The following is a 13732-nucleotide window of genomic DNA, read 5'->3' on the forward strand; positions in this document are numbered from 1 at the left end:
AGAACTTTGCTGAATTTGTTTTTATATTTTTTTTATAATATGCAATATTAACGGTGTGGGCTAATGAGAGATTTTTTATATAACTTATTTTTTAGTAATTGAAGATTTTCTTAATGCCGTTGTAAACCATGGCCTATAAATATTCCTGTTTTTTACTTCTGCTTTGTACCAATGGAAAAATTTTTTTAACAAAGATGAAAATATATTCATAAATGTCTGATAAGCTGTTTCGGCATCCTGATGTCCGAAAACATGATTCCATGATATCTCAGCCAGTGACCTTTTAAAAGACTCAACAGATTTAGAAGTAAGTCTACGATGTTTCATACTATAGGTTAGCTTTTTTTGCTGAGAATTTGTAAAAAACAGAAATACAGGAAGATGGTCTGAAATATCAGTAAGCATTACACCTGATGTGATTGAATTTACAAAATGATTAGTTAGTATATTGTCAATTAAGGTTGCCGATGAACATGTAATCCTTGTTGGTTTATCAATAAGTGGATAGAAATAATAAGAATAAATTGTATTTAAGAACTCAATAGAGGAATTTGATTCATGTTTCAAAAGATCAATGTTGAAATCTCCAAGAAGAATGCAAGTCCTATTCTTAACACTTATAATCTCAAGCATAGAGGACAAAGCCTCATTAAAAATGTCAATATCATTATCAGGTGGTCGATAAATGCAGCCAATAATTACAGTTTGACCCCCAAAACACCCACATTTTGGAATTTCTATAAAAACTGCTTCTACATCAGTTTCAGAAAAAAATAATACTCAGATCTTTCCTTTCAAAGAATTCAAAATCGTCATGAATAAAAGAGAAACTCCACCACCTTTTCTATTGGTTCTACAAAAATGTACTGCGTTATATTGAGGTAAGGAGTAAAATTGTCTGATGTCCTCCTCATTCAGCCATGTTTCAGTCAGAGCAAGCACAGAAAACTGATGTTCTAAGGTTTATAGAAACTGTATGAATAAGTCAAAATTCTTAGGTAGACTACGGGTATTCAAATGAAAAGCGGAAAACATGTCCTGATTCTAATTTTATTTACTTTTGAACAGTACAAATTCAACTTCATTATAATAATGACATGTTTCACTCAACCTTAAATTTAAACTATTTTTACCTGGGTCAACCAGGTCATTATATATCAATAGCATCTGGATTAAAGACCAAGTTACCTGCAGAGAAACTGTGTGAAAATGACATAAAGAGTGAAAAACCAAACAAAAGGCAACAGTTAAATACCTTTACATGTAAGGCATTTTAACTGGATCGAGGAGAATGTACAATCAGTTGGTCATTATTTAGGAAGGCGATATTCCCCTTTTTCCTCTCTTCTCTAAGTTTTGGAAGCAGTTCCTTTCGCTTAATACGGACCTTATCAGAGTAATCCTCATTGATATAGATATTTGTGCCTTTTAAGGTCTTTGTTCTCTTCAGTATTTCTTGTTTGTCCTTGTACCGTAGAAGTTCAATCAGAATAGATCTTGGTCATCCAGCAGAGTCATATATCTCTTTCAAATTCAATATGCTTTGGTTCTATTTTAAGATGCCTCAGAAAAAGTTTCTTTACATTTGCTTCGGCTTCAATCCATGTTTCAGACTTTACATCAGAACTCCATCGATCACAATGTTCTTTTTTCTTGATATGTTATCCCAGGGGCGTAGATTACACGGGGGACGCGGGGGACGCGGGGGACGTGTTCCCCCCACTTTTAATATCATGGAAATTCGTCCCCCGTACTTTTTCGGTCAAGTTTTTCTCATAGAGGTTTTCAAGAGCTGGTGTGAATAAACATAGATTTAAACTCAAAGAGACGGGATAGTCTGCGTATGATTTGATATTTAATTCGGACCCAGAATACAGCAAGATGCACATCATAGAGCGCAAACACTCCTGTAGTGTTCGTTTCATTCATACTCGAAGCCGGAGGGCGCTCTCGCGCAGAAATTCATTTCAGGAAGATCCTAATATTGGCAAAAGCGTCCAGCTATCGCTGTATGAAAACATTTTTTACACTGAAAAAAAAGCCCAGAAACTTTTGCAAACACGAAGACATTAAACATACGATTGCAACAATATATGGATTTTCAAGTAATCTCCAGCAGGTGATAAATAAAGGATGAACAATGCAGTACCAATTGATATAGCATTTCTTACAGAATAGAAACTATTCTGCTTTATTATGTGATAAAAAAAATGTTTGTAGTATATAAACAAATCATTATTATTTGTTATTGTTCAGCAGTTATAGATTTCTAAGCCATTTAAAAGCTAGAAATTTGTGAAGTGAAGTGACATACAGCCAAGTATGGTGACCCATACTCAGAATTCGTCCTCTGCAGTAAACCCATCAAAAGTGAACACACAGTGAACACACACCCGGAGCATTGGTCATCATTTATGCTGCGGTGCCCGGGGAGCAGTGGTGTTGCTGAGCTGAGACTCAAACCCACAAAAGAGTCCTTGCTAAATATAAGTGTTCATTTCTATATTTTTTTTTCCAAAAAACAAAAATTATAAATTGACTCTAAGCTTTTGAATGATATAGGGTATTATGTTGCAAAAGCTTTTTATTTCACACAAATGCTGATCTTTGGATCCTTATATTTATCAAAGAATACTGAAAAAAAAAGTGTTTTAAAAAATGATGTTTTAAATATTGATAATCAGCAAATCAGCATATTATGATTTCTGAAGGATGTGACACTGAAGAGTAAAAATGCTGAAAATACAACTTTGAACACACGAATAAATTACATTTTAAAATATATTCAAATAGGGAAAAAAGTTATTTTAAATATAAAAATATTTCACAATATTACTGTTCTTGCTGTACTCTGGATCAAATGCAAGCTTGGTGAGCAGAAGAGACTTCTTTAAAAACAAAATATCTTACAGTTCAAAAACTGTTGATTGGTAGGCTATATAGATTACAGAAATGTTTTATATACATACATACATACATACATACATACATATATATATCATTTTTGTCCCCCTCACTTCTGAAAAGATGGCTACGCCCCTGTGTTATCCATGTAATTCAGTTTACCCGTTAAATAGTTTAAAGAAGCTTGGTATTCACCAAAACTTTCTGCAATGGCCTGATGATTTTCTGCCATCTTGCTTGATTTAGCTTCTATCTCATGTACTTCAGCCTGAGAAAACTGGAGACTTATTTTTAGATCCTGAGTGTCTTTAATCACACTTTGGACATCTTTGAAAAGGTTGTCCATGCGAACACACATAGAGTCCACAATCACTTGAACACAGGATTTAAAACTATTCTCTTGTTGATCAAGAAGTTCTTTAAAGTAAGTCTTTAGTTGTTCAAGCATCTCCTGAACCATAGGCAATGACACAGAGTCGATGCACCTCATGTTCAGATGTACCTCATGTATGGGTTTGGTAGTAACGGTCACACATCATTCACATCATACACATCATTCTCTGCTCAAGGGAACACATTTAATCCCTAAAACCAGACACAAATCCTTGTCATCTGGGTGGTCAATGGCTTCATCCAGTCTCTTCATTCAATTTCGTCACTGTTGTTTTTGTGATAGATGTTGACTGAATAAAAAATATATGGTGACTTTTATTGTACTCGGTGTGGAGCATATTTCCAGTAATACAATTTAACAAGCAGCCATTACGAGTGGCTACATTAAACAACATGCACAAAAAGTTGGAACACTGTACAAATTGTGAGTAAAAAAGGAATGGAATAATTTACAAATCTCAATCTTATATTTTATTCACAATAGAATATAGATAACATATCAAATGTTGAAAGTGAGACATTTTGAAATGTCATGCCAAATATTGGCTCATTTTGGATTTCATGAGAGCTACACATTCCAAAAAAATTGGGACAGGTAGTTGTAAGAGGCCGGAAAAGTTAAATGTACATATAAGGAACAGCTGGCGGACCAATTTGCAACTTTTTAGGTCAATTGACAACATAATTGGGTATAAAAAGAGCCTCTCAGAATGGCAGTGTCTCTCAGAAGTCAAGATGGGCAGAGGATCACCAATTCCCCCAATGCTGCGGCGAAAAATAGTGGAGCAATATCAGAAAGGAGTTTCTCTAAGAAAAATTTAAAAGAGTTTGAAGTTATCATCATCTACAGTGCATAATATCATCCAAAGATTAAGAGAATCTGGAACAATCTCTGTGCATAAGGGTCAAGGCCGGAAAACCATACTGGATGCCCGTGATCTTTGGGCCCTTAGAAGGCACTGCATCACATGCAGGAATTCTGCTGTAATGGAAATCACAACATGGGTTCAGGAATACTTCCAGAAAACATTGTCAGTGAATACAGTCCACCGTGCCATTCGCCGTTGCCAGCTAAAACTCTTTAGGTCAAAAAAGAAGCCATATCTAAACATGATCCAGAAGCGCAGGTGTATTCTCTTGGCCAAGGCTTATTTAAAATGGACTGTGGCAAAGTGGAAAACTGTTCTGTGGTCAGAAGAATCAAAATTTGAAGTTCTTTTTGGAAAACTGGGACACCATGTCATCCGGACTAAAGAGGACAAGGACAACCCAAGTTGTTATCAGCGCTCATTTCAGAAGCCTGCATCTCTGATGGTATGGTGTTGCACGAGTGCATGTGGCATGGGCAGCTTACACATCTGGAAAGACACCATCAATGATGAAAGGTATATCCAAGTTCTAGAACAACATATGCTCCCATCCAGACTTTGTCTCTTTCAGGGAATACCTTGCATTTTCCAACATGACAATGCCAGACCACATACTGCATTAATTACAACATCATGGCTGCGTAGAAGAAGGATCAAGGTACTGAAATGGCCAGCCTGCAGTCCAGATCTTTCACCCATAGAAAACATTTGGCGCATCATAAAGAGGAAGATTCGACGAGACAATTGAGCAACTAGAAGCCTGTATTAGACAAGAATGGGACAACATTCCTATTCCTAAACTCAAGCAACTTGTCTCCTCAGTCCCCATATGTTTGCGGACTGTTATAAAAAGGAGAGGGGATGCCACACAGTGGTAAACCATAGCCTTGTCCCAACTTTTTGAGATGTGTTGATGCCATGAAATTTAAAATCAACTTATTTTTCCATAGAAATTATAAATTTTCTCAGTTTACACATTTGATATGTCATCTATGTTGTATTCTGAATAAAATAATGAAATTTGAAACCTCCACATTGCATTCTGTTTTTATTCACAATTTGTACAGTCTCCCAACTTTTCTGGAATCGGGTTTGTATGATTAAAGTGCTTTAAGGTTCTCAGCATCACTAAAAAAAACACCTAGACTAAAATAATAATATTCCTAAGACCCATCCTTATTCAACTTAGTGATAGCTGCTGGCACAAAGCTGTTTTTATACCGCTTTCTTCTACAATACAGAAATACAAATCTACATCTAGTAGATAATGCAAATGCATGGCTATATCTCTGTTTTAATAACTATTTACAACATTAAAACTTTATGAATTAGACTGAAGTGCGGTGTGTAATATTGTTTCTTTGTTTCTCTCTGTTCTTTGTGTCATTAGTGTAAGATCAGGATCACATGTGTCCAGCTCTGTGTCTGTGAAGAGTGACCAGTCAAAAGATGATCCACCGAACTTCAGTGAGAAAAAAGCGTCATCTACCAAAAGGTATTTAATGTTTTTTTTATTGTTGGTTGCACATGGACTGCTAGAAAAGATTAATTGAAAATGCATCATGAATCTATAATTATTTAAATATTTATCAGAGTTTTCATTAAGATGCTAAAAGCTTCAGCAAAGAAAATTTACATTATTTGATGTTAAGTATATATTTTGTAAATTTTGGTGCACTAACATAACTTTATTAATTCACCAGCCCCTGTGTTGTTGGCTTTTAGGACAAAAAATATTACAATGAGAAACCTAATATTTACCTTAAAATCCGATTCACAAAATGTTGGGACAATATAGAAAATGTGAGTAAAAAAGGAATGGTATAATTTACAAATCTTATGAACTTATATCTTATTCACAATAGAATATAGATAACATATCAAATTTTGAAAGTGAGACTTTTTAAAAAAAAGAATGCCAAATATTGCCTCATTTTGGATTTCATGAGGAATTCACATTCCAAAAAAGGTAGCAATCAGAGGCCGGAAAAGTTAAATGTACATAAGGAACAGCTGGAGGACCAATTTGCAACTTATTAGGTCAATTGGCAACATGATTGGGTATAAAAAGAGCCTCTCAGAGTGGCAGTGTCTCTCAGAAGTCAAGATGGGCAGAGGATCACAAATTCCCCCAATGCTGCGGCGAAAAATAGTGGAGCAATATCAGAAAGGAGTTTCTCAGAGAAAAATTGAAAAGAGTTTGAAGTTATCATCAACTACAGTGCATAATATCATCCAAAGATTCAGAGTATCTGGAACAACCTCTTTGCTTAAGGGTCAAGGCCGGAAAACCATACTGGATGCCCGTGATCTTCGAGCCCTTAGACGGCACTGCATCACATACAGGAATGCTATTGTAATGTAAATCACAACATGGGTTCAGGAATACTTCCAGAAAACATTGTCGGTGAACACAATCCATCGTGCCATTCGCCATTGCCGGCTAAAACTCTTTAGGTAAAAAATTAAGCGTTATCTAAACATGATCAAGAAGCGCAGGCGTATTCTCTGGGCCAATGCTCATTTAAATGGACTGTGGCAAAGTGGAAAACTGTTCTGTGTTCAGACGAATCGAAATTTAAAGTTATTTTTGGAAAACTGGGACGCCATGTCATCCGGACTAAAGAGGACAAGGACAACCCAAGTTGTTATCAGCGCTTACTTCAGAAGAGGAAGATGCGACAAAAAAGACCTAAGACAGCTGAGCAACTGGAAGCCAGTATTAGTCAAGTCACCTTTATTTTTATAGCACTTTAAACAAAAACAAAAAACGTTAAAGCAACTGAACAACATTCATTAGGAAAACAGTGTCAATAGTGCAAAATGACAGTTAAAGGCAGTTCATCAGTTCACCAGTTCACCGGGGCAGCGGTGGCCTAATTGTTAGAGAGCCGGACTGGTTACCAGAAGGTCGCCTGTTCGAGTCTCTGTGCTGGCAGGAGTTGTAGGTGGGATGGAATTAATGAACAGCTTTCTCTTCCACCCTCAATACCCATGGCTGAAGTGCCCTTGAGGAAGGCACTGAACCCCAGTTGCTCCCGGGCACTGGATCTATAGCTGCCCACTGCTCAAGGTGTGTGTTCACTTCTCACTGCTGTGTGTGCCCATTTGGATGGGTTAAATGCAGAGCACCAATTCTGAGTATGGGTAACCATACTTGCCAAATGTAACGACTTAATTCATAAAATCTTTGGGGAAGTTGTGGCATAGTGGTTAGAGAGTATGACTCCTAACCCTAGGTTTGTGAATTTGAGTCCCAGGCTGGCAATACTTTGACTTAGGTGCCCTTGAGCAAGGCACCAAACCCCCAACTGCTCCCTGGGCGCCGCAGCATAAAGGCAGAGCACGAATTCTGAGCATGGGTCACCATACTTGGCTGAATGTCACGTCACACTCACTTATTATTGAATTCAGTGATGTCATCTCAGTTCAGTTTAAATATTGTCTGTGCAATCATTTGCAATCAAACTCAAAGATATCGCTGTAAATGAAGTGACCCCAACTGAGCAAGCCAGAGGTGACAGCGGCAAGGAACCAAAACTCCATTGGTGACAGAATGGAGAAAAAAACCTTGGGAGAAAACAGGCTCAGTTGGGGGGCCAGTTCTCCTCTGACCAGACGAAACTGCCAGTTCAATTCCAGGCTGCAGCAAAGTCAGATTGTGCAGAAGAATCATCTGTTTCCTGTGGTCTTGTCCCGGTGTTCGTCTGAAACAAGGTCTTTACAGGGAAGCTGTATCTGGGGCCAATTGTCCTGGTCTCCGCTGTCTTTCAGGGCTGTAGAAATCCTTTCTAGGTGCTGATCCACCATATGGTCTGGATACATACTGGATCCGGGTGACTGCAGTGACCCTCTGATCTGGATACAGACTGGAACTGGTGGCTACGGTGACCTCGGAATAAGAGAGAAACATACTAATATTAGCATAGATGCCATTCTTCTAATGATGTAGCAAGTAACGGATTTGGATATTAGAAGCACATTAGTGTGTTATGTGTAAGCCAGGTTAAAGAGATGGGTCTTTAATCTAGATTTAAACTGCAAGAGTGTGTCTGCCACCCGAACAATGTTAGGTAGGTTATTATAGACTTTAGGCGCCAAATAGATTGATATTTGAATTGATGAAGTGATATTCTAGGTATTATCAAATTACCTGAGTTTTGAGAATGCAACGGACGTGAAGGATTATAATGCAACAAGAGCTCATTCAAATACTGAGGTGCGAAACCATTCAGGGCTTTATAAGTAATAAGCAATATTTTTAAATCTATACGATGTTTGATAGGGAGCCAGTGTAGTGTTGACCGACCGGCTAATATGGTCATACTTCCTGGTTCTAGCGAGAACTCTTGCTGCTGCATTTTGGACTTACTGTAGTTTGTTTACTAAGCGTGCAGAACAACCACCTAATAAAGCATTACAATAATCTTACCTTGAGGTCATAAATGCATGGATTTGCATTTGACATTGAGAGCATAGGGCGTAACTTAGATATATTTTTGAGATGGAAAAATGCAGTTTTACAAATGCTAGAAATGTGGTTTTCTAAGGAAAGATTGCTATCAAATAGGACACCTAGGTTCCTAACTGAAGACGAAGAATTGACAAAGCAGCCATCAAGTCTTAGGCAGTGTTCTATGTTATTACATGCAGAGTTTTTAGGTCCTATAATTAACATCTGTTTTTTTCAGAATTTAGCTGTAAGAAATTACTTGTTATCCAGTTTTTTATATCGACTATGCATTCCATTAGTTTTTCAAATTGGTGTGTTTCGGCGGGCCACGGAGAAATATAGAGCTGAGTATCATCAGCATAATAGTTAAAAGCTAAAACCATGTTTCCTGATGATATCTCCCAAGGGTAAGATGTGAAGCATGAAGAGTAATGGCCCTAGTACTGAGCCTTGAGGTACTCCATACTGCACTTGTGATCGATATGATACCTCTTCATTCTCTGCTATGAATTGATGGCAATCAAGTATGATAAGTACGATAAGTACGATTTAAACCATGCTAATGCACTTCCTTTAATGCCAACGAAGTGTTCCAGTCTATGCAAAAGAATGTTGTGGTCAATAGTGTCGAACGCAGCACTAAGATGCAATAGCACTAATAGAGATATACAACCAAGATCAGGTCATTTGTAACTCTAAGAAGAGCAGTCTCAGTACTATGATGCGGTCTAAATCCTGACTGGAAATCCTCAAAGATAACATTTTTCTCTAAGAAAGAATATAATTGTAAGGATACTACCTTTTCTAGTATCTTGGACAGAAAAGGGAGATTCGAGATCAGTCTATAATTAACTAGTTCTTTGGGGTCAAGTTGTGTTTTTTTTTTTTCTGGCTGTCAAATGATTAAATCAGGATTAATCACTATTTGCAATTACACCTGAATCCTAACCATTTTTTTTTCAGAAATGCATACCAAAAGATAAATAACAGGACACAGATACATAATTTTCATGTATTGATTCATCAATATGTGGTTCTTTTTTTCTGAATTTCAAAAGTTTAACATTTACTTAGATCAAATTTACCTGAGCACTATATCAAACCATGCCATTTAACTACAGATAGTGTAAGAGTTTTAGGTGAACCCAGTGGTTAAATATAGCCACATATCTATGAAATTATGCATAGAGATACTCGAAAGAATGAACTCAGAAACGCAAACATGCGCCACCATCACATAAGCAGCACTCTGGGCACTCTTGTTTTTGGGAGGTGTTCATTTGCTCTGCCACAATACTTTAGGATCGATATTTTCACGTTCTGAAGGCTTCAAGTGCCAGTAAAACCAAGTAAAGATCCATATGCTTTTCCAAACAGCTGTAATTTTCACTGCATCGCATGTATGCGTTCTGTGCATGCGCAGTGTGATACACAGGACGCTATAACAGGAAGAAGCTCCAGCGTATCAACTAAGTGAAAGTGAGTGAAGTGACATTCAGCCAGGTATGGTGACCCATACTCAGAATTTGTGCTCTGCATTTAACCCATCCAAAATCCACACACACAGAGCAGTGAACACACACACACACTGTGAGCACACACCCGGAGCAGTGGGCAGCCATTTATGCTGCGGCGCCCGGGGAGCAGTTGGGGGTTCAATACCTAAGTCAGTACCTAAGTCGTGGTATTGAAGGTGGAGAGAGAGCAGTTCATGCACTACCCCCACCCACAATTCCGTCCGGCCCGAGACTAGAACTCACAACCCTTCGATTGGGAGTCCAACCCTCTAACCATTAGGCCACGACTTCCCTTGTACCAAAGTCGTCTCTGTTTATCGAGCTTGGCATGAATGTATTTGAGAGCAACTGGGGTAAAACCTCAGCTTCTTCTGTGTTTTCGTCGCGGCGCTCGCCGCTGTTTTTTACTATCTTGAGAATTCAGAGATTGACGAGACTTTCCTGACCTGAATAATTTGTCACACTGCGTGAAATGCGTTAAAAAATTTGACGTAATTAACAAGAAACAACGAATTAACGTTGTTAATGCGCTATTTTTGACAGCCCTAGTTTTTTTTTGATGAGAGGCTTAATAACAGCCAGTTTGAAGGTTTTGGGGACATATCCTAATGACAATGAGGATTTATGACTTCTGGATGCACCTCTTTTAGGAGCTTAGATGGTATAGGGTCTAACATGCATGTTGTTGGTTTAGACGATTTAACAAGTTTATACAATTCTTCCTCTCCTATAGTGGAGAAAGAGTGGAACTGTTCCTCAGAGGATCTATAGTGCACTGTCTGATGCGATACTGTAGCTGATGGCTGAACGGTTATAAAATAATGTCATTAAAGAATGCCATCCGCCTGAGTAAATTTGACCATTATAGAATTGTGACTTTAAAGGTTAGTGATTTAGGAGGTGAAAATACTGTGAAATTACAAATGGCATTTAGAGCATAACAACTGCAGGTTTATGAAACTTTAGCCAATAAAGCCTTTTATTTAAACAATGGAACTTAAAGGGGGGGTGAAATGCTATTTCATGCATACTGAGTTTTTTACACTGTTAAAGAGTTGGATTCCCATGCTAAACATGGACAAAGTTTCAAAAATTAAGTTGTATGTTTGAAGGAGTATTTCTGTTCCAAAAATACTCCTTCCGGTTTGTCACAAGTTTCGGAAAGTTTTTTTCGAGTATGGCTTTGTGTGACGTTAGATGGAGCGGAATTTCCTTATATGGGTCCTGAGGGCACTTCTGCCGGAAGAACGCGCGCTCCCATATAGCAGAGCAGATAGAGGCTGTGCACAGACAATCACTGATCAGAGCGAGAGCGTTGCGAAATGTCACAAAAGGAGTGTGTTTTTGGTTGCCAGGGCAAGACAACCCTGCACAGATTACCAAAGGAAAAACATCATTAAGGGACCAGTGGATGGAGTTTATTTTTACAGAGCATCAAAGGAGTTGTGCAAGTGTTTGTGTTTGTTCCCTGCATTTCTAAAATGCTTGTTTTACAAACAAAGCGCAGTTTGACGACGGATTTGCGTATTGTTTATTTCTTAAAGGGGGGGTGAAATGCTATTTCATGCATACTGAGTTTTTTACACTGTTAAAGAGTTGGATTCCCATGCTAAACATGGACAAAGTTTCAAAAATTAAGTTGTACGTTTGAAGGAGTATTTCTGTTCCAAAAATACTCCTTCCGGTTTGTCACAAGTTTCGGAAAGTTTTTTTCGAGTATGGCTATGTGTGACGTTAGATGGAGCGGAATTTCCTTATATGGGTCCTGAGGCACTTCTGCCGGAAGAGCGCACACTCCCATATAGCAGAGCAGAGAGAGGCTGTGCACAGACAATCACTGATCAGAGCGAGAGCGTCGCGAAATGTCACAAAAGGAGTGTGTTTTTGGTTGCCAGGGTTTGTGTTTGTTCCCTGCATTTCTAAAATGCTTGTTTTACAAACAAAGCCCAGTTTGATGACAGATTTGCGTATCGTTTATTTCTTAAGGATGATGCAATCCCAACGAAAAAGGGTCACGACTGTGTGTTGGAACCGCAGGCGGTGAGTAAAACTGCTTCAAATATCTCTGCCTCCTTGTTAGTGCGTCCGCCTCCCATCGGAGACCCGGGTTCGAGCCCCGCTCGGAGCGAGTCCTTGCTGCTGCTGCTCTCGTTCAGTTTCAGCCTTCACAGCTGTCACAGCTTTCAAACGCTCTCAACGCAACTGGCGCTCGTGATTCTTTAGCTCCGCCCACACGTCACGCCTCCAGGCGCTCGTGTTTTTCCGGGAAAAATCGGTACAGACTATCTTTCTCTTATGAATATAATAAAACTAAATACTTTTTGGAGTTATGAAGGATGCAGTACTACTCTATAGGTACTCAAGATTAACATGATATTGAGTGAAAACGAGCATTTCACCCCCCCTTTAAAGTTGTGAACTAAAATATTATTTCAACCATATAGCATGTGAATAAATAAAATGCATACTTTTCATAACATTTCATTATTCATAAAATGCATAATATTTCTGGTCTTAAAGCCTTCCGAAAATGCTAATTTTCACAAATAACAATGAATTTCATAAAATAATGATTAATTATCAATTTATAATTTGTTATTATTATTATGGTCTTGTGAAAATAATAATATGGGCTGCGAGAAAATAATGAATACAAAGAGTAGGGCTGCTGAATACAGGCATGTTTCAGCCCAATAACATGAAAACACATCGTTCCTCACAACCAAAAAACAGACCGAATTCAGTTCAGCTGGAAGGGGTTGGGTTTTTTGGGGGTAGTTATGTATGGCTTGTGGGGGTCGAGATAAAGGTGTGAATCTCTTGGTCTTTCACATGGACAGTGTCTTATGAGAATGCAGCTGCAATTTTTTTTAATTAAATTATATGAAAGAAAGTAGGGCTGGGTGATAAATTGATTTTATCGATTAACTCGAATTTGTAATTTACATCGGTTTGAAGGAAAATCAATTGCTTTTTAACATCCACCGACGCTCCACTCAGGGCTCAACTCTCCCCGCGCGTCTGACAAAAAGACATGCTGCTGAGCAGAGTATGAGCGGAGTGATTCTGACTGGAGTGAGGAGAGGATATTAAGAGTGTGAGCGTTGTGGTTTTCACTCGCTCCAAGACCCTCCATCATGAGTACAATTCATGCCAACAGGCCAAAATAAAACTGCATATTGAGCAAGAATTCATGTTAAACATATTTAGCTATATAGCTTGATCAGAAGGTTATAATGACTGCAATAGTCGAGCGGATGTTACAGGCTATAGGAGTTTGTCTTTTTCTTTTACTGAATATTTTCGGGTTAAAGCATGATTTAAACAGATACAGTACATTGACACGCAATGGCTTTAGCAATAATGCATTCAAACAAATGTAATCTTACAGTGCTACTACATTATCAGTAGACTATCTGATTTTGAAATCTTGAAGAAATTCATTGATCTGTTTAGATAAAATAACTGACAAAAATGTACTGTTATTTTCACAAACAAAATTTGCACCGCAGAAAGCAGCAATTAAAAATTTAATGCTTACAATGTTATTAGTTTGGCATGTTTTAATGTTTTTTATTAAATATCTGTTTTGACTG

At 38.0% G+C, this 13732-nt stretch overlaps 1 protein-coding gene and 1 pseudogene across 1 annotated transcript in view; both read left to right on the forward strand.

The window, feature by feature from the left end:
• LOC113098698 (protein NLRC3-like) overlaps positions 1-13732 on the forward strand; it is a 133914-nt pseudogene that overhangs the window by 37050 nt on the left and 83132 nt on the right.
• LOC113098718 (uncharacterized) overlaps positions 1-13732 on the forward strand; it is a 56428-nt gene that overhangs the window by 29636 nt on the left and 13060 nt on the right. The window contains exon 4 of the mRNA XM_026263756.1: positions 5557-5661. Coding sequence (XP_026119541.1) covers positions 5557-5661 — 105 coding nt within the window. The remainder of the gene's footprint in view (positions 1-5556; positions 5662-13732) is intronic.

The sequence above is a fragment of the Carassius auratus genome, unplaced genomic scaffold (genome assembly GCF_003368295.1).
Source record: "Carassius auratus strain Wakin unplaced genomic scaffold, ASM336829v1 scaf_tig00216618, whole genome shotgun sequence".
Taxonomy (NCBI): domain Eukaryota; kingdom Metazoa; phylum Chordata; class Actinopteri; order Cypriniformes; family Cyprinidae; genus Carassius; species Carassius auratus.